The 21912-nt window shown below is 42.4% G+C and overlaps 1 protein-coding gene across 1 annotated transcript in view; it reads left to right on the forward strand.

Annotated features, from left to right (window-relative positions):
- The window catches only part of cacna1g (calcium channel, voltage-dependent, T type, alpha 1G subunit), a 227639-nt gene that overhangs the window by 190618 nt on the left and 15109 nt on the right, over positions 1 to 21912 (forward strand). Inside the window, exons 27-31 of the mRNA XM_053414443.1 lie at positions 15278 to 15429; positions 16821 to 16930; positions 18757 to 18890; positions 20391 to 20461; positions 21754 to 21832. Coding sequence (XP_053270418.1) covers positions 15278 to 15429; positions 16821 to 16930; positions 18757 to 18890; positions 20391 to 20461; positions 21754 to 21832 — 546 coding nt within the window. The remainder of the gene's footprint in view (positions 1 to 15277; positions 15430 to 16820; positions 16931 to 18756; positions 18891 to 20390; positions 20462 to 21753; positions 21833 to 21912) is intronic.

Here is a 21912-nt window from a genome sequence, read left to right on the forward strand (position 1 = left end):
GTGTGGACTTATCGTCAGTTTGCACTGCACTGGAGCTGGAGGAGAGGAGGAGGAGAGGAACAAAGGGAGGAGATGAGGGAACAGGCGCAGTGAGATTTTGACTAAAGATGTAAGGAGGAGGAGATTAAGTGGGAGGGGTGTTACGGAGGATAAAAATGCACGTATGAATCACATACATTCATGAAGGAAATTGATTTAGTACATACACTTGAGATAACTGTAAGTCAAATGAAAATATCAGAAGTAGAACAGTAAAGGTTTATTGGAAAAAAACATAAAAACATTAGACAAATTAAATGAGACCACATGATGGCCCTGGATGAAAAGTCAAGGATCACCAAGCCATCCAGGGGAGGCATGTGTGTACCAGATGTTATGGTTTCAGCAAAAACTTTATCATGAGATTAGTGGAAAAGTCACCAAAGTCAACTGGGTCCATCCATGAATGTCTGTAAAATGACAATCAAATGACAATCCATCTTATAGTTGAATACTCAACGGACCAAGATTACCTCCCTGAGAGCCGTCCCACTTGTATGGCTAAAAATCCTTAATATCAACACAGATTTAAAATGTAACCCATATATTAACTGGGACAGCAGGGAGAAAGAAGATGTACCGTATAAGAGGTTGAAGAATGTGATGGTCATGGAGCCACAAACAGAGGAACCCTCCCATATACAGAGGGAGACACTCAAACACTATGACGCTCATTGAGCTACACACTCTCGCAGTCACTAACGCATTTATCCAGGCCGCCCTAGTTCCCCCCTCAGGGTCACTATGAAGTGTCTCCTTGTTTGTGACGACTTGTTCTGTTGAGTCATGCATTCTGCCACGAGAGTCAGCTGGTTGTGACAGACACATCAGACCAGGCTACAGTACAATGCACTTGATGTTATGCTGTGAATTGTAAATATAGTTTCGTATTATTTCCCCTCCCCTGTTCCGCCCTCAATCAGCTATCAGAGAGATGGAATGCTGGGTGTTTTGACAGACAGTAGCATGTATCAGGGTAATGATGCTCATAGAAGTCTATAGGCTGCCGGCTGCAGTGTGCAGCAGTGGCACTATAAGCAGCGACAGTTACTCAGAAGTAAAATAAAATAACCCCTGCATCTGGACCCTTTGCAGGCAGCATTTGAATAATTCATTGCATTAATTAACGTTGTTTTTGCAGTAGGTTTTAAGGATAATTGAAATAAAGACACACCAAAAGACACATGATACAACTATGGAAAAACCAGGGAGAAGTTAAGTCTATGTTCAAATTATTTCGAACATCACTTATTGAAAAAAGTGATCGCCCTATTGTGCGTTTCATTATTAAACTTGACTACAATCTTTGTCAAAACCTTACCCAAGTGCCTCAGGTTTCCCTCAACATAATTATATGAGAGTTTAATCATTCTTTCGTAGCTGGAAGCAAGTATTCTATTGCAAGAGGTTGGAAAACAAATGCTTAGTTTATTAAAGGCTGTTTATGTATCACCACATTGCTGGATTAGAGCCACGGGACAGAAAAGAGCTTTTAATGATAAATAGAAGAACAGTAGCACTGATGAATTGTGTTGTTGTACTGTTTAACACCATGGGCTCTATATTTTATTGATCTAACCGGGCAAGTACATTTAGTTTGTGTCCAAATCCTCTTTTGCAAGTTCATAAAAGTTCAAAAGGAATGTGCTTTTAGTTTCTTAATAAATCGTGGGTGTGTTTTGGGCGTAGCATAAAATAGACCAATCAGAGTATCATCTCCTATGCCCTTTAAAAAACAGTTGTGCTGAAGGACAGATTTGCCAGGTGGTCGTGGACGGATAGAGAATCTCTCATGGGTTGCAGGAAGGTGCCATGGGACAATTAAAGGGTGGATATATACAGTGTATATATATATATATATATATATATATCAATTGTAAACAATAACATGTATTAGCAACATTTGCTTAGAAAAGTCCTCCAATTAAGGTATTTTAACAGAAAATCATTATATTGTGGCACAAGTAAAGCAATTGATAGAAATAGCTAAAGGTAGTTTATGTTTTTTAAAGCTAAACACTAGATCAGCATGGGTGAGATCCATTCAATTATTATTTATTATGATTTTGCACAAAGTCCTGACTTTTGCATCAAAGCAGCAGGGGGGAAAACATGTATGCGTAGGTAAGTGTGTGTGTGTGTATGTGTGTTAAATGTGTGTGTGTGTGTGCTGCGCTACAGTTCCTCCTGAGAAGTCCGTCTGAGAGAGTTGTGCGTCTGCCATGTTAACAGATGGCCCTTGACTTCCCAGACAGGCTGAAGCCCAAGCAGCTCTGGCTGGGTCAGCACCCACATGAATTCACGCTATCATAACACTCTGTCATCACATCTCACCTCAAACAGTCACTTTATCGAGAGGTACAAGTGCGTGGACAAAATAACGATAACCCTCGAACACTGTGAACACAAACAATGGGGGGTTACTGTATCTGTATTCTACGGTGGCTCTGAGAGCTCAACGAACAGCAACTTAAGAAAACACATGCAAGTTGACAAAACACAAGCAAAGTAAGAAAACATCTTCATCAATTTCACAACACAACACAACACATTACAGAAACGCGCAGCAAATAGACAAACGCCCTGCAAATAGACAAACGTGCTGCAAATAGACAAACGCGCTGCAAATAGACAAACGCGCAGCAAATAGACAAACGCGCAGCAAGTAGAGGAGAAAACCCAACGGAAGTGTTTCCAGAGGACAGCTAAAAGTGATGGACACTGCTGCCACAAAAACGTCCAATACATCATACAAATTCGGTTCCACACAGGGTTCGGCCACCCGCGGCTCTGGAGCCGAACGCGGCTCTTCAGCCCCTCTGCAGTGGCTGTACAGTACAGTGTTGTGAATATGTTTCTTGAACGCTGAACTTAACGAATCAGTTTTCATATTATTAACGTGAACGTAACGATGAACGTAAGTGAACGTCACGTACATTTTTAAATCATCACCGTATCAGGTACTAGAAATACCAGGAGCGGGCGAGTGTGTGTGCGTGTGTGTGTGTGTGTGTGTGTGTGTTTGTGTGTGTGTGTGTGTGTGTGTGCGTGTGTCCCGGTGCTCCGACCCCACCCACTCACTCGGAAAGACCCATCTGATCACGGAAGATGGTCCGATCTAGAGACATGTCGTCTTCTCCTGTTAAACTGAATAAACAGCGCTAACAAGCAAGCCCCTGTTTGTGAGGCAATATATTGTCCATAGTGTGCAGGGGTAGGAAACCTTTACTATCATAAGAGCGAGTGGGCGGGGTCGGAGCACCGGGACCCGGGACCTATACACTCTATGCCCGGGACCGGAGCGCTTGCTACACACACACACACACTCGCCCGCTCCTGGTATTTCATGATGGCCTGATACGATGATACTTAAAAAAAATTACGTGACGTTCACTCGTTCATCGTAACGTTCACGTTAATAATATGAAAACTGATTCGTTAAGTTCAGCGTTCGCGAAACATATGAACACCACTGAACTGTACAGCCACTGCAGAGGGGCTGAAGAGCCACATTCGGCTCCAGAGCCGCGGGTGGCCGAACCCTGTGTGGAACCGAATTTGTATGGTGTATTGGACGTTTTTGTGGCAGCAGTGTCCATCACTTTTAGCTGTCCTCTGGAAACACTTCCGTTGTGTTTTCTCCTCTACTTGCTGCGCGTTTGTTTGTCTATTTGCAGCGCGTTTGTCTATTTGCAGGGTGTTTGTCTATTTGCTGCGCGTTTCTGTAATGTGTTGTGTTGTGTTGTGAAATTGATGAAGATGTTTTCTTACTTTGCTTGTGTTTTGTCAACTTGCATGTGTTTTCTTAAGTTGCTGTTCGTTGAGCTCTCAGGGCCACCGTAGTATTCCTTATATTTACATTTTACATCCGTCACATCGTGTTTTTTTGCCGTTCCTGCATCTGTTCCATTTTGTCTTTGTTTGATTTAAGTTGTGATGATTTTTGAGATGGTTTCCCTTGACTCATTTTGTTATGCTCGACCCCCTTTTTTTCCCCCACCACTCTCTCTGTACTCTTGTTGCTTTGGAAAAGAGAGCCGATCTCAGTGGCGCCAAACAAAATAGTAAGAGCATGTCTTTTGTGCTAATTCATTTTCAACTGTTGTACAAACTGGACCAGCAGTGATTCTTGCAGCTCTCTGTAAATTAGCCTCCCACTCACAAGAGTCCAGCTCTTCCCTGCTGTTCCTCCACTCACAGCTTCTGTCCATTACCACTCACTGACTTCAACTGACCGTTCCCTGTAGAGGTATTTTAAATAGAAAAAATGCATTTATTTCCTCATAATATATTTGAAAAGCTCCACATCATTGAGTATATTATATAAAATTGTTGCCTGATCAGTCACATTTAGTTAACTTGACAATTTGCAAAGACTTTAGATTTTATAAGCTTTGATATATATATATATATATATATATATATATATATATATATATATATATATCAAAGCTTATAAAATCTAAAGTCTTTGCAAATTGTCAAATTTATTGTTAGTTAGGAAGTTTTGACAATTCCTTCTTTTCAAACTACTACTTTTAACTACCGGCTTAGCCCCGCCCCTTGTTCCACATATGCTGTAATTGCTGGTGGTCAAAAGCTCTAAGGCTCCTTATATCCAGTGTTCCAAAAACCGTGGTAATAGTAATAATAATAATGATAATGATGTGTCTGAATGAGTGAAAAGTATTTTTTAACTTAACTCAACTTGAGGGTTTGCTAGCTGGAATAGTTACATTAATATTCAGATATAACTCTTTGTAATGAAGTCTGTCAACCTATACATTTTACATTAAAGGCAGTCAAGAAGAAAAACACAGGTTTACAGCCCAAAATGTATTTTCAAATTGCACTATTCAAGAAAATCCATCCACTGAGTTTTTAAATCTTAAGAATACAATATGCTGTCTTTATTTACAAAAAGGTCCCACATGACACCTTTACCCCCCCCCCCCCCCTTAATTTAACCTCTTTAATTCAAGACACATGCTGATCATTGGCCTCGAACCCCAAAACTACCTTTCTTTGATGCCACATGTTTTATAATAATGTTCCCTCACAGAGAAGATGTGTTTTACATCAGTTGTTTTTACATTAATTCAGTTTCCTTTTGCTGGTTAGTTCGTTCCTATATTCAGGTTAGTGACGGAGTCAGAGTTAGGACTTCACTGATGTTTTCTGCTTTTAAAAACCCAGCTGCTCTCAATTCCAACAAGCAGTTTATGTAACATACTTACAAGGGAGGAATTATTCATCTCTGACACACTTGTGATTGCATTTATTTTCCTCCACCAGTGAGTTTTGACCCTAATGCAGATGACAGATATGTACATTGAAGAAAGTGAAAAAAGCTGATGTAAGTGTTAATGTACTTAAATATATTTTTTATATATCTGTGCATTACCTAAGTAGATATGTTTTCACTTTTACTCCATTACATACATCAGCAAATATCTGGATTTTTCTACTTCACTACATTTTCACAACGTATTGCATTGCATGTTAAAATTGTTTTTCTATATATTTAAAAGTAATCATAAATGATAGGAGAATAGATCCACTGATCGAAACGGAGCAGGAGGGTAGCATTAGAGCCCGCCTCCTGCAGCAGCAGCATCACTTGTGAAGAAACATCTATAATGGATTCAGAGGAGACCGAGACTCACCATTAATTATTATGACAGTGCACATTTATTCAGTAGCATCATCTGCAGCATTATTCATTAATTTTGCAGAATATACAGTTAGCAGTTAATAAAGTAGTGATCGTTGCATTATGGATTGGGCTAATTTGGGCAAGTACTTTTGTTTCTGAGACTTTAAGTATATTTAATAGCAAGTACTTACTTTTACTCAAGTAAAAACAGAAAACGCAAAAAAACTTTTGATTTACTTCATCCACCATTGGATTGAGGAGTTATAGGTGTTTGAGTCATGGCTTGGAAACATCATATTAAACCCGATTTTTTCATGCTTCATCATAATAATAGTGCACATTCACTCAGTTTTCTAACCTATTCCAACAAAATACAAGTAAATCTTAAGCTAAGCTGTCACACAATGGAGGCCCCCGATTCTCAGGTCAGTCAGTTTTAGGGTAAGAGGGACTTCGGTTTCCTATATAATGGTTTACCCATTTACAAAAGTCGAGCTTGCAACCGTGCAGATAAAAGAGTCAGCAGCTGACGTGACTGTTGTGTTCTCCGTGTAGATTCATAAATCCTCATCACCTTGTGCTGGGTAAACACAGATATTTCCTATGCTGCAGCTTTAATCTTTGTTGTCAGTACACGGCCAGGAGGCAACAACGAGACGAGGATAATGGGATCATCCCCTCACACGTCGTTTACTGAACACACACACACACACACACACCAACACACACACACACACACACACACACACACACACACAGAGACAAACACGCACATACAAACACAGTGTCATTCAAAAACACAAGTGTGGGTATGTGCAAAGCAGCAATACATTCCATGAATGGCGGTTCTTCATATATTGGCGCTTTCATACACAAACACACACACACACACACACGCACACACACTGACAATCCCGAGCTGTATCTGGGTCAGAGCTAACAGAGATGAATCTAACGGAAGTTCCACATTGCCCCTCTTTCTTTCTTCTGTTCCTCTGTTGTACAGATGTAATTAATAACACCATTCCTTCTGGGAGAGTGGGGGTGATTGGGAGGGGACGGATCTCAGAGGGGAGGGGGAATATATGAGGAGGAAGTGAGGTTAACAGGAGGAGAGCGAGGGTGCCACAGTGGAAGTGTCGGAGTCGCAGATCAGGGGTGTAAAAGTTTGATGCCACAAGGTGTAGGTAGCAGTGCTAAGTGATGTGTTAAAGGTGATGAATCTTTCATAACTGTTGAGGTTTTGCAGCGACAGGCGTGCTGTGTTACTGCACCTGCTTGGGGGGGAGCCAGTGGATGTGTCTCTAGGTTTCCTCATGTTATGCACCCTACTTTCCACCCAGCAGCTGACACCCTAAGATGTGAAAGTAGAGTCAGACTCAACCACATAATTAATTAATGCAACTTCATCTTGTAAACTAGCTAATGAAGCTCATTTGCCTCCTGGAAACATTAAATATATTTGTTCATCCATTATCTGGAGGCAGGTATGACTGATGATGAATATGCACCGAGTAGGTGACAACAGCCAGTGATGGATTGCTGATATTCCGGAGAAGGAGAAAATCAAAAGTAATATAATTAGTAAAAAGAAAACATTGTTTATTTCTGTAACATTAATAATTGTGTTAACTGCTGCGAGGGAACAAGCAGTAATTACTTTGTTTGACTGAAAAGCTGTGAGTGATTGGTGGGAGGAAAAGCTGCCCTAACAACACTCACAATGAATGTTTCATGTTGGAAACTTTCTTGATGAATATTTCATTGCATATCAGCATGGAGCAGAATGGCAGACAGTCTCACACTGTGGTGCTGCCCTGCTGCATTGAATGTAATGACGAGAGAGACATGTTCTTTACTCTTCAGGGAGATGTTCTCTATGCAGGGGTCCAAAACTGATAGCTGCATCATAACTTTTCTGTGAGTATGCATGGGTGGTATGTTCAAGGACAGGCATATATATAAAGTTGCAAACGGGCTGATGAGCTCTGCATGTACGGCTACGAGAGACGGTGGACTAGTGGCAGAAAAATTGGACTATGGGCAGAAAGTTACGGATATCGGACTGGAAGGTCTCTGGTTCGACTCATCGCAGTGACAATACAACATACCTGGATGGACAACACCTGGATCTGTTCCAAAGTCCAAAGAGCACTCTCCCTACCCCCACTGTCTAAGTGCCCCTGAGCAAGGCACCTTACTCCCAAAACATCTGCTCCCCGGGCGCCTTGCATGGCTGCCCACTGCTCTGTGTGTCCTGCGATGTTCACCGGATGGGTCAAAAGCAGAGGACAAATTTCTCTCATCTGCATGTCGTGTGACTGTGCATGTGTGTGGGATTAATAAATGTATCGTATTTTATCTTATCTTAAAGACATACAGTACACTCCACTGACAAGCATCAGAGGGGCGATGCATACCCCGTGCACACTATACCCCAACCAGGCCATGCAAACCTTTTTTTATACTGTAATCATGCCATTTCATACCAACATCTTCATGTCAGTGTAAAATCCAAGGTTGCTCTGGAGGAACTCAGTAGAATTCACCCTCCGATGCCATGACAGCTACATGTTCAAATGGTAAGACATTGTATCCATGTATCCATTGTTGATATGTTGAGTAACAGTGGACCCACAAACCAACAGGCTGGTTTTGCCATTCACAAAACCATGCCGCTAGCATAACTAACATTGTTGGTTCAAACTATAACAAATGGTAGTGTAAATCCTGTCAGTGAGGTCTGACATCAGGTTTCACACTCTGTCATGTATGCTCTCCCTTCGCCTCTACTGGACACATTTCTGCCTAAATCAGCAACACAAATATTTGTGTTGGGTTTCAGGGGATACAGTATGTTGGAACGAGAACGCGTCAGAATTTGTGTTCCACCCGATTTCATAAGTTGCCTATATTTAACTATAGTCTACATTGTGCCCAGTGAGTTGTCGTCTGTACTCAGTGGGTTTAATATGTTTCACTTTCTGACTGTCAAGGCTAAAAGTGAATAAACTGAAACAGTCGTCACAATTGGTTTTAGCTACTTGATGTGTATTTTATGGTTGTATGAAGAATGGTTGTAACCTAAATCGTAGAACATTTAGAAAAGCTTGTATCCAGTTGGTCCAAATCAAAGTCATAGGACTTGAAAGTAAAAAGTCTTTGCAAGGAAGGCTAAGACATTAAGACATTGATATCATTGATCCTTTCAACCCCCTTCATTTCACGTGTAGTTGTTTGGGGGCTGTTTTAATTGTGTGGCTCTGGTTATGAATATGGATTTAACAAAGGGGGAAGGGTAAAAAGCTTCCCATCGGTCTGTACCTCACCATCACTCTTCTCCCTGCTACTCCACCCTCCACTCACGCTGTCCAATCGCTTGCCTCCACCATTCAGTCCCCCATTCCAATTGGTCCATCCTGCTCAAGTATGACTCAGAAAGGTGTGTCAGTCTACTATGTGAACCAGCAATGTGTCTGTCTGTGTGTCAATTAGCTCAGTTGAGTGTGTGTGTGCGTCTTATCATGCCCAGTCATTTTGGATGATGTCATGTTTTCTTGTTTCTTTGTCTATTGTTTTTCCTTCTGGACTCCTCAGGTTGCTCTGCTGCTCCTCTCTGTTATCCCTTAGTTTGATTAATTTCATTTTTTCCCCTTATCTGACGCCCCATCTTTGATATTTAAGGGAGGCAGCAGAGCATTCAGGGATTCCAGTTTAAATACTTTTTGGATTGTTTTAAAGTAACTGTTTATGTTGTCCCTTGTTTCTTTAGACTCCGTGTTTGCTGGATTTTAAAATTGGATGTCCCATCCCTGACATAAAATGTTGACAGATTTCTTTTTCCTGGCAGACACTGAGTCTCAAGGTTTACTACTGCGCCATTCAGCATGAAGGACAGGGGCATAAAAGCAGCCGCCGCATCCAGCCAAGCTGCTGCTTCCCAAATGTGTAAAAAAAATATGAATGTTTCTCTCTGATGTTTTACTCCTTGCAATTCATGTTTTTAGCCTCTAAAAGTGCATTGTTGCTGCTTTTACAGCCCGTGCCCTGATCTTCCTTTCACAACCATTCTTTTTTTATCACCCAGGATCCAAACTTTAGTCTCTACATCTCATCTATAGCTTCGCCTACATCAATCTGCATTTCATATCCCACAACGAGAGAAAGCCTTCAGGCATATTCAAAGGAGAACCAGCAAAAAGGCAGCCATTGCACCAGTGAATCAAATCATATTAGTGTCTCTTGTTGTTTTGAGTAGTCAGTATACAACATCCTTTCCACTTCCCAACCTCCTGAACACCCCACCACATTCAGGACAGCTGTAGTTCCACCGTGTTCCAGACCCATACTCAACATATCCAACCCAGTGTGCGCTCGCCCACACGGTCACAGTATATCCCATAGTGCTGTGCCGTGGTGTACTTACTCATCGGTCCCACAAGCCAAGGACCCTGATACTGTCTCAGTATTTCCCAAAAAAGACCGCCTCGGAAATGTATTGAATATGTTTTTGAGCGTGGCCACGTCCAAAAGCAACTCCCAGGCCAAATCCTCAACCTTTAAAGCTTAGAAGGCGAGGAAAGGGTTTCATGAAAGAAAAAGGTGAGTACACAATAGGAAGAAAAAGGAGGAGGAATAACGCTCTCGGGAGTTGTTATTGGACAGGGAATTCTTTATGTCTTATTTTATGCCTTCTTTTTGTTTGTCAGATCTCGGGCAGTTTTTCAGCAGGGGCTTTAGATCTCCTTACAGTCAGTGAAGTCATGCAGGGAACCTAATGCCAAGTGTCCACAGGATGTGGCTGCTGCACGTTCCAGCTGCGCTACAGCTCATTCACTGCAGTGTCAGTGTCCTGCAGTAGCCACAAATCTATCATATTTCAGACATGTTTTGAATGTGGTAATGAATGTTTTGTGGCTACTTTTATAAAAATGTCTGCAGTTACCAACAATGGAACAGTCTGTAGAAAAACAACCTACATCCATATTAGGCATATGCGAGATTTATAATTTCAATCTTTCTCCCAAGCTCCAGTCCTGCAGTGCAGCTTAGGCACGACTGATTAAAATGTAACTGTATATGTCAACTGCAAATAAATAACTACTTCATACTGTCCCCATTGTCGAACAATAACAACCGAAAAATATGTAAATAAGAAGAACTAGCCTATGGAGTTCGACAGTGAGGTTCTGAAATTAAAAATCCCTTTCATGTCTGAATAGAGAATAGAGGTAGACTTACCACAAGCTATGAGTTTTTAAAAGAATATTTTGCTACTATAAAAACTAGACTTTCTGAGGACACTTGTATCTTTCCTGTAAGAGACGTTTTCCCCTTGATGCCATTAATCTTAATCACTTGTACCTTTTATTTGGTACAAGTGAAACATGAAACGTGGTGATACAAAACATTTTTTGCATCTTGTCAGACTCACACTATCTACTGTCAGGCCCCTGAAGTGGTGAGAAATATTGAATCTGACAGTTAGTATTTTTCAGACTCTTTTACTATCTTATTATCTGTAACATTTGTAATTCTTGGCTCCATGGACTTGAATGCAATTCCTCAAATGTAAGACAACCCCCAGTTTTCTTAAAACCTAATATTTCAGCATAATTCAGAACGAAAGGCCATTGCGGGATATTGTGAATTCTTCTGTATTAAAACAGATCATCGGTCATAATAAAAAGCAGGAGGAGACTGACCAAAGAATTTTTAGAACAGCCTGTATCCATCCCAATCCTCATCTGTTGGCTATGATCAGGTTTTGTGTTTTGCTAACTTAACATTTTGTGTTAAATGATTTGCTGTATAGGCTTCGCTGTAAGGACACATTTTATAACACAGGGGCGGATCAAAGGGGAGGCACTGGCCCCAGCTGAAATCTGAAGTGCCCCTGTTCTCTCAGTGGTCTTTTTTTCTTTTTTTAAAAATCTAGTCTAAATTTAATTTCTCTTAAAACGTCAAACATATTTTGGCATTCTTACAAAACCCTTAAGTGATTGTTAAGCTTAAAAAATTCAGGTTCTGCAGTTTAAGAGTGAATGAATGAGAGCCAAAGGGAATATAGCAGGCGTGACATAGCTGGAACGCGACAGAGCTACATCTGATGGACACTGGCAATAAAAGAAGATAGATTCTGAAAAATGTTGGTTTATTCTGAGACCCAACTTGGACAGCTGTTTTTTGTTGGGTAAAAAGCCAAAATATATTCCATTTTGGTCACAAACAGACAAACAAAACACCTCAGAAATTAGAAATTCTATGTAGTGCAGGTATAATGAGATCTAAGTCCCCATGAGATCATGGTCCTGAGTGGTCTGTTTAATGTACAGTGAATTTTGTGACGATGAGGATGCAGAGACAGGGTGGGACCCCTCTGTGCCTTCACACCCATCCTTGTTCATGGTCAATGTGATGTCCGAGCTGAGAGAGGAGGCTCCACCTGCCACATCAGTGAAGTGCTGCTGACGAAAGGGGGGAGAAAGGAGAGCAGAGGCAGACGGAGAGGCAGCAAGAGCTAAAATAGTGTTTCTTCGTTAATTTCTTCATATCATGCCACACCGTTTCTCCCTTACTCAACAATAATGGAAAGATATTCCATTCCTCATTAAGAAAAGATCACCTCTTTCCACTGTGGAGGAGAAAAGTGAGAGCTGCAGAGTTAGAGCAATCCGAGTAATTTCACTTTCGAACCTTTCACCTTTTCTTCTGTAACTTAATTCCCTCCATGCTCCTCTGGAGATTAGTTGAGCCGGAGCCAAAAGGGTTTCTGTCTATATTTTCCCCTACCTCGTGTTCGGTCTTGCCCTTTCTGCCTCATCCATAATATTAAGACCAATGCTTAATCATTCCTCAAATTACATTTTTATGGGTAAAAAGTCAAACAATCCTGCGTATTCACTGAAGCTATCACCCATACTAATCAGATTTCCTCTGCCTTGTGTTTGTCTACATAGGAATGTAAATAGGACAGATGCTATAGAAAAGGTTGTGTTGACAGCGTAATGAGATGAATGAGGGAATATAGGAGGAGAAACAAGGGGACTGCTGCTGTGTGTGAGTGCGTCTGTCTGCCTCAGCTCGTCCTGCACCTGCACCTACTAAGTAGAGCAGAGTAAAAATAATGTTTGTTTATCCAAACATGATGGAGGATCTCGTAAATAGGAAACCCCATCTGAATGAACCAAGTTGGTGCATCCCTCTAGGGCCATACCTATAACTGCCTGGATTCAGAGACATGTGCCCAGACTTACCCAGGGCACTGTAAACATGCTTTATCCCTGTCTACTTAGTGAAATGTTCATAAGAGGGTGTACCTCCTTCATTAAAAAGCTGCTGATAAGACGAGGGACCGTTTGGTGCCAGCGCCTGAGGTGCAAAAGAGCAGAACAGGATGTCAACCAGTTGTTATTTGTTTATGCGCTGATGCAGACCAAGCACACCAGAAGCCAAGTTTCTTCGACTTTCTGGCACGCACATCTCTGTAGGAGCTCAGGAGCAGTCAGGCTCTGTCACTGGCAGCCCTGTGGTTCAACCAGCACCACCAGCACTCACCTTCACCTTCATGTCACTATCAGTCATTACCAGCAGGCACAAAATAGCACAGATGACCACTGTGCTCATACACAGAATAATTAACTTGAGAGCACTCAGCAGAGAACAGACCTCGGCCAAACCCTAGCGACTCACCACTTACAGTGCTGCAGGTAGACAGTGCCATTATTTACTTGATTGCAAAGAAAATCAAACCTTTAGTCTTTTCCATTGACTGAATGTAAAGGTGGACGACATGACTGCTCCACAAAACTGAAGCCAAAGCAACTCGATTGGCCCCTTATGGCTGGCTGGCTGGAGTCTAGATCATTAACCCAGCCTCCTATTTTATTGGATGGGACATGGAGCAAGTTCACTGACACTTCTTGTACAGGTGTTTAACCTTAAAAGCCTGCCAGCAAATCAAAGGATGTGATCCGTCCTTAATTATACCTTAATTATGTGATTAGTGGTAGTAAAGGTAATTTCTCTGACCTCTGTATCTTAGCCTTTATTGATTGACAATGGACATTATTTGAATGCAACCTATGAAGGTTCTTGAGTTGCAGGTCAAGTCAATTCAATTCATTTAAATACAAAATATTGTATCTGTCCCCCTTCGGGCAATTCAGGGCAAGAGCAAATAAGAGTGCTAAAGACTAAATGCAAACAAATCTTGATAAGTAGACAAAAGGCAACATATTGGTGATCAATTAACCCAGAGAGGAAATCCTAGGGTTAAGCATAGGACAAAGCTCTTTGGCTACTTTTAAAGATAACTTGTAGTATTGATCTCGTGTTTACAGGGCAGCCAATATTGGTGATTGGCCAAAAACTGAACATGTTCTACATACATGAGAAGCGATATAGCTTCTAAAATTGAATACACAACAGGAGACTGGGTTTCTTTCAACGACACAAATTTCATTCCCCAAGGAATGCAGATGTATATTTAACATCAGGGACAGACGGCATATTTATTTTCTTGCCGCACTGCCCCCTCAGCACTCCTGTCTTATTCCCTGAGGTTCTCCAGTGGGAGAAGGAAACCACTAGATGCGCACCATGAACTGCCCCCCTACACACACACACAAACACACACACACACACACACACGCCGTCTTGGGAATCAGCCCAGCACAGCTGCAGCCAAAGCAATACACCTGGGCTAATTGGGCAGAGCTGGAGTGCTCACAACACCCAAAGGATTCTTGGCTTTTTCAGTGTGTGTAGTTGTCTGTGTCATTTGCTTCCCCATGTTACCTATAGCGCCTCCTTCACTGATGGAGCGTTAAGGTGATAGACAAGCCTCCTCTCTCCTCCTCTTCCTAGCCCCCCAGCCCATCCATCCATCCTCTCTTGGATGGAGGAAGGAGGTGCGGAACAAGGTGATGGATGAGTGTGGAAACTTTCTCTCTTGTGTTATATTCTTTTCCTCAGACGAGGGAGGTGGAAGAGATCAGGGGAGGCTGCAGCCACATGGCGATCAGGCAGAGGGAGAGATGACCAGATCTCCAGACCCAAATATTCCAACAGCAGCCTCCTCCACGGAGACTCTGCCTCACGCACACAGAGACATTTAGCAACGCTGTTTATCTCCCATCACACTCACTCAGGGGAGAGTCAATTTAAATAAGTGTTGATCAGAGGCGAGGAGATTTGATTTGATTAGTCGTGACTGCAGACCACAGGAGAGCGTGGCTGGAGTCCGTCTTTCTCTCTGCCCATTATCTGATCTGCCTCCCTCCTATTGTAATCTCTGCACATCTCTTTACACGTTTCTTTTCTTACTGTGAGTCAGAAGTGGTCGTAACACATTCACAGTGTTTATAGTGCACAGGGAGGTGTTGTCATGTTCCACTAACCACTTCTTTTTTTGAAGCAGCTTCGGTGGCTCGTCAAACACAGCAGGTCAATTGTACGGCGTCCCGGTGTATATCCTCCCATCTCACTTTCTGAACACCCCCCCTCCCTCCTCCTCCTCCTCTTCCTCCTGTCCCAAACCCCCTGCAATCCCCCCCCCCACCCACTCCCCCCTTCAAACAGAAGCTCAGAGTAAGCCTTACTACTCGGACTACTCCCCCACCCGACTGCTCATCCACAAGATGTGCACCAGCCACTACCTGGACCTGTTCATCACCATTGTCATCGGGCTCAACGTCATCACCATGTCCATGGAGCACTACCATCAGCCCCAGGTCAGAGGGAGGGGAATCATGGGCTGTTTGCTTCAAATGTTGATGCACGGATTCTAGTAATTACTCAATATGATTCCCAGAGGTTGTCTTATTTTCTTGCAATCTTGTAGTGGTGATTTAATGGCACCTACATTTGTATTTGATTGCAATTTTAGTGGCCAGCTAAATAAAGTAATGATAATCTAAAAATGTTTCAAATTCAGGAGAGCCAACATGACAAATTGTCTTTTGTGTGCCAATATTCACAATTTTTTGACTTACTTTGTATAAAGCCAAATCACAACATACATTATCACAAGGCACTTTACATAGCAAGATCAAGACTTTACAAAATTATAGAGAAATGCGACAGTTCCCACAACAAAAAAAAAACTTGGCGACCTGTCCTTATCACTTTTCGCGGTATAGCAGCTGGACACTGCGAGAAAGACTTAGTGCCCCTTGGTTTTTTAACATGTACTGTATACCATTAGCTGAGCTGAAGTCCGATACTTATTCAGAAGTGCAATCATTGGACATTTTCGTCTCGTCATCATTATCTTGTTGAAAAGCTAGTCTTTCACGAAGGTGCAATGAATCCTTGGAAAAGTTTCCCTGAACCGGAGCCACCCGTTGGAGCCGTCATTGCTCTGGGCTGAAAGGACTCATTTAAAGGAGCCTTCGAAACGGGACAGCATAGTCGTGCCACTGCAATGCAGTCTTCAAATGCAGCCTCTGAGAGGAGAAACAACTGAAGGGTGATTTCCTAGTCAGCCACGAAGGTTTCTGTAGAATGTTGAATACAGGGTTCTTGGTGTGAGTATCACGGATAATGATGTTGAACAGGTTGTTATGTTGTAAAATAGTACATTAAAGAGATGTGTCACTAGCTGGTAATAGCCGTAAGTTAACGGATGGCCACCAGTGAGGATTTGTGAAATCCCTGCAGGCTACCAGTTCTCTCCATGTCTCTCAGTTAAAGGTCACTTTTTACACGCACATGGGCACTGTTGAATTCTCCCACAGGCTAAAATGGACACTTTGATTCCAATGGCCTTTTCATGGAGAATGAGGGAGGGCGATATGAGGGATCTATTAATGGAACAGCTAATTTTGGAGAGAATGACAAAGTTTAAAAAATTTAGTCTCTGCTATTCCGTGGGAAGAATGTAAATGCAGGAAAATTGTATATTTACATTGAAAAATATAAACCATAGTGTTAAATCTAAGTCAAGTTGAGAAAAAAACAATGTTTTCGGTGCAGTTCGTTGCAAATTTTAATGAAAGATTGATGACAGCCACAGCTCACTCTCTGAGAATAACACAATATTTAATTCTGGGTTTACTGGCTTTTTAAGAAGGATACTGGTGCAGTGGTTTTATATGTAACAATTAAATCTTTGCTCTCCCAGGAGTTGGACGAGGCATTGAAGATCTGCAACTACATTTTCACCCTCATCTTTGTCCTGGAGGCCGTCTTAAAGCTGGTGGCTTTTGGTTTCCGACGCTTCTTCAAGGAGAGGTCAGTATATACATGCCTGCTTCCTATAGTGACAGTGTGACCTTTCCTGAACGTCTGTGACCTGGAGCAGACGGAGCTCCCGGATAAACATTTCGTCTCCCAGTTTAGGGGTTTGACATTTTAGCGGCCATGGCATTCCAATAGATTTGTTTAAAACGTACCGTTCTATAACCCTGGGTCATGTGGAAAATCTGAGGCAGCGTTCAGAGAACTCAAATGAGCTTTCTTCCAAGGTGCTCAGTGCACGGTTCTCAGCGAGGCCTGCATGGATACAAACAGCCTTGTTAAACGCTCATAAAAAATGCTGCCTTAGATGATTTCATAGCCTCGAAATCTCTGGCTTCCTGCTGAAAACCACACAATGATGCACAAACACAATCGCATCAGCACAAACATATACACAAACACATCACACATACATGAATACACACACTAACACACAAACACCCCCTCATAGTTTCTGGACCAAAACTGACCACCAAGGGCTCCATGATGTCCATTCTCTCTGCCAGAGCAGACCATTATCCTTTTTTTCTGCTTTTGGCTGAGATGCAGTTTGATATTACCTCAATACACACAGATACACGCAAACAGATAAACACAACATTTAGCCAAGTCCCCCAGAGGACAAATTTTACAGGCTCGTTGAATTTTAAGTTGATTTTTTGGTGTTTACTTGTGCACTTTGAGTATCTAAATGTGGACATGAGGGATTGAAATAATGAAATAGACAAACCAGATTAATACGACCAACTACAACTATCTTCAGTTTTAATAAATGTGCTTTATTACACACATTCTGCTCATCCCACATTCATTGCACAAGGAAATACGATTTGTGAGTGTCCCACTGATCTCATCGCACAATTTCTCTCTTTACGATACTAAAATGAAATGATACCACTGCTGCTTTGTTAGCTGGCTTCATAACATTGAAGTAGTCTGTGTTCTCCAGTGCACTTTCATCCAGAAAATGATCGGTATCCAACCTTATGAGTTTATGTGATTATTAATTGTGGATGACTTAAGATGTGTGGCTTATTTCCGTGATCTTTGCACCATTAAAAAATCCCAAATCTCACACATTCCCAAATGTCTTCAGAGCGTTAAAAAACTTCAGTGATGCAGGGTTGAAAAGTTGTTAAAGGTTTGTAGCACTGCAGCTGCAGAAACACACATCATAATGTCCACTATGTGAAAAGTCACTCTTTTGTGTGTCACACTACACATCCTACAAATGGCAACTTTAGTCATAGTAGTGACATTTTACATTGCAGCCTTTTAGTCTTACTCTTAAAACCCAAAATGCCTCCAAATTGTTAAATTGCAAGTGAGCCCCTTTACTTTAATACCTTTCTGTCCCATCATTTTCAAATGGCCTTGAGTGTGGCAGCTTGGAAACCTGTTGAGCCTGTGTCTGTCCATCAATGTGAGATGGATAGAACAGAATGAGAGAGAGAGTGGAAACACTGAGAAGAGTAAAAATACGTTTGATTCATTTGAAACTGTATCAGAGGTTGACAGCTGAGTAGGCGGTCCTTCATATGTGGCCCAGGATGCAGTTGTGTTCACACAGCTGTAAGGATGTGGCCATATGCGTATAGACGACTTCTGAATGGGTGATCTGGTTTTGGATCAGATTTCAAGTGCGTCCTCAACGCCACTCGTGTACATTGACACCTGAACTTAGAGTTGTCCACTCGCATCAGTCAGGACGGATGTTAAAACCAGGCCTGAGCAGAGAGTACGTGATCAAAAGTTCAGTGTCAGGAACTGATTAGTCAGTCTGTGTGTGTGTGTGTGTGTGTGTGTGTGTGTGTGTGTAGGTGGAACCAGCTGGACTTGGCCATCGTGCTGCTGTCCATCATGGGCATCACTCTGGAGGAGATTGAGGTCAACGCCTCGCTGCCCATCAACCCCACCATTATCCGCATCATGAGAGTGCTGAGGATCGCACGAGGTATGGACTCCTCACTCCTCCCTCCTCTATCCATCCATTCATCCATTCATCCCTCCATCCTCCTCCCTGGCACAGCCTCTCTCACAGACAGGTTCACACTCCAGTCTCCTTTACGGTGCTATGCTTTTAAGATGCCTTGTGAAACAGCCACATCCCCGGGACTCCCCTCTTTTGTCATTTTGCATGGCAGGTCGCAGCAGGGTTGGGGCAGGGTGTGAGCCGACCAGATGGCACCAAACAACACTGTTAGCTGACAAACAGCACTGAGAAGGAACAAACAGTAAGACAGCAAGAGGGTGAGCAACATAGAATTTAAGGAAGATAGCAGAGGGTGAGGGAGAGACGCATTATGACAGTAAGTGAATTAAGCTGCAAGACTAGACATGGAAGAGAGGAGAGAGATAAAAAGGAGGAGGTAGTGAGGGAGTGATGAATAACTTTGGAACCTAAAATAGATTATATAAAGATGGAATGAGGTCGGAAAAGAGAGGCAATTGATGGCACAGTGAAAAAAGAATTTGTGATGGAGGGAATAAGGAGGAGATAAATGAAGCGAGGACAGGTGTGTAGGTGGTTGAGAGACAGAGGAGGAATTCGGTGTAGCAAAGTAAATGGTGGAAATGGATGGAGGAGGTTGGGCACGAGGAAGGTGGAGGCCTAAACTCCCTGTGTGCTCGGTGCTGATTACAGTGGAGGACAGCACGGAGGGGGCAGAGGAGAGGGGAGCCGGGAGGAGATAAGACAGGCGGGAGGGAAGCTCATCTGTTGGGGCTGATTACTGAATGTATAATAGAAGAAGTAGCCAGGAAATCATTATTGATTAGTGTCACACAGCAGAGCCACAAACTAATACTCCCGGGTGCGATGTGGATGCACTAGCTGGCTACTTTTCCAGTTGGCATATATCTCTATACATCTCATATCCAGACTGAATTTAGATGTTACTAAGATAGATTGCATTTTGGATTTGATGGTCACTTTAGCAAGGGACAGAATGAGCTAAGCTAACGACAGAGCTTTATCATTTGTTGAAGTAGCCTATGTAAACAATAGTAAATAACCTGTTAGTGGTCTGTATATATATATATATAGCACTTTTTCAGTCCACTTGAAGACTACTGAAACTGCTGAACAGTTCAGTTTTTCCATTCACCTTGTCACTCACACATTCATACAGTGCATCTCTGTGCATCACTTTCTCTATCATACACTCACACACTTTCCACACAGCCGTCAGGGGCAATTCGGGTTTCAGTATCTTGCCCATGGATCCTTTGGCTCGTGGAATGTTGGAGACGAGGGGAGAGCTCAAACTGTCGACCTTCTGGTTGGTGGATGACCCGCTCTAGGGTTATGACGATTTAATACAAGGATATCTTTGACTCCACTAATAGGATTAGGTTCTAAGTGAGCAAAATGTGTCCTAATCCATTCCCTGTTCTATTATGTAATACTGAAAAATCGTGCTATTGGTAACACAACTTGTTTGTGTCCCCACAGTTTTGAAGCTCTTGAAGATGGCGGTGGGGATGAGAGCTTTGCTGGACACGGTTATGCAAGCCCTGCCTCAGGTACACAGTCAACTCTGTTAAATAACATCCACTGACTCCTCGTTTCCTTCCTCACGCTCCTGCCATGGATCGGATCGCACACATCCAAACACATCCCGCAGAAGCTGTTCCTAAAATTACATCCCAGCAGCGTGTCTTTTTTTGGGACATTTTCTTCAGTTTCTGGGTGTTGTCTTTTTCCCATGAGCTTTGCGCCAGCTCTAGAGACCCGTATTTGCATTATCAGCCTCCCGCAGAGATTGAGAAGTGAATGTAGCTTGAGGTTTTGTTCTGAAGGATGGTGGGTGGATTTGACGGTGACGGAGATGGTAAATTAGAATGAGTTCCAAAGTGTTTGGATTGAGTGAGAAAATAACACAGTGTTCTCAGCATTCTTTGATACCACCTCCGTGTGCCTCACAGAGATTGAGTATCGTTCCAGGCTAATTCCTCCTCACACTAGTCAGAAATGTTCATAAATAATAAATCCAGCAGGGGCTGTGTGCAGTATTTCACATGCTGATTAGCAGTGAGAGTATGAAAAAGCAACAGAGAACCCGAAAAACTTTCTTTACCTAAATTCACAGTTGTGTCAAAGTTGTTATTCCTATGGTCTTGTCCTCTAAGTTGGACGTAACAGAATAGCATGTTCTTCAAAAATCTTAAAATTATAATGGACAGAGGAAGAACAGAGGAAGCGCTAGTTTTCTTTGGGGCATACTTCCATTCATGCCTTATGCTGGAATGGTTGTTAAGCAATACATCCACTAGAGGGCAGCGCATAGTCAATCAAGGGTCTGACAACAAAAAACGTGGCAAAGGTCCAGGTTGTAATCATATATCTTAACGATGACGTTTTTCCCTTTTCCCGGGCGAAGTAATATCATATAGATAATGTCCCAACGCTCAAAGTCTCTCTTCAAGTAGTTCCCCCATTGTTGAACTTACTTCCTCGTGTCAAATGGTCGTCTCACCTGAACCCTTGGGTACAGCATCCCCCCCTCCACGATTTCTCCCCATCCTAGGGGATGAACGCAGAGTATAAAAAGAAGCTTGTAGATAGGGAAAAAAAAACTGCTTCAATGTGCAGAGAAATCCACAGCTTGCCTAGTTATGGTTTGTAAGCTTAGTTTGAACAATTGCTATTCAGGGGAGGGTTTACTCACTTGCCACAGCATGTATTTCCCTTGGTGCTTTGCAGCCTTTTATTTCTCTCTGGAATGAGCGGTTTGTTGTCCCTTGTTATTGGTTTATTTTCCTTAGAATATCTGTCCTCTGACTAATCCCTCTTCCATCCTGTTGTCTCTCTGCAGGTGGGGAATCTGGGTCTTCTCTTCATGCTTCTCTTCTTTATCTATGCAGCACTGGGAGTGGAGCTGTTTGGTGACTTGAGTAAGCACACGTGCCACAAGCAGAAAGGCATTAGGGCAAAGAAGATAAAGCTCATACACGGTTACTTGGGAGTGCTGTGT

Source organism: Pleuronectes platessa, chromosome 21 (genome assembly GCF_947347685.1).
Source record: "Pleuronectes platessa chromosome 21, fPlePla1.1, whole genome shotgun sequence".
Taxonomy (NCBI): domain Eukaryota; kingdom Metazoa; phylum Chordata; class Actinopteri; order Pleuronectiformes; family Pleuronectidae; genus Pleuronectes; species Pleuronectes platessa.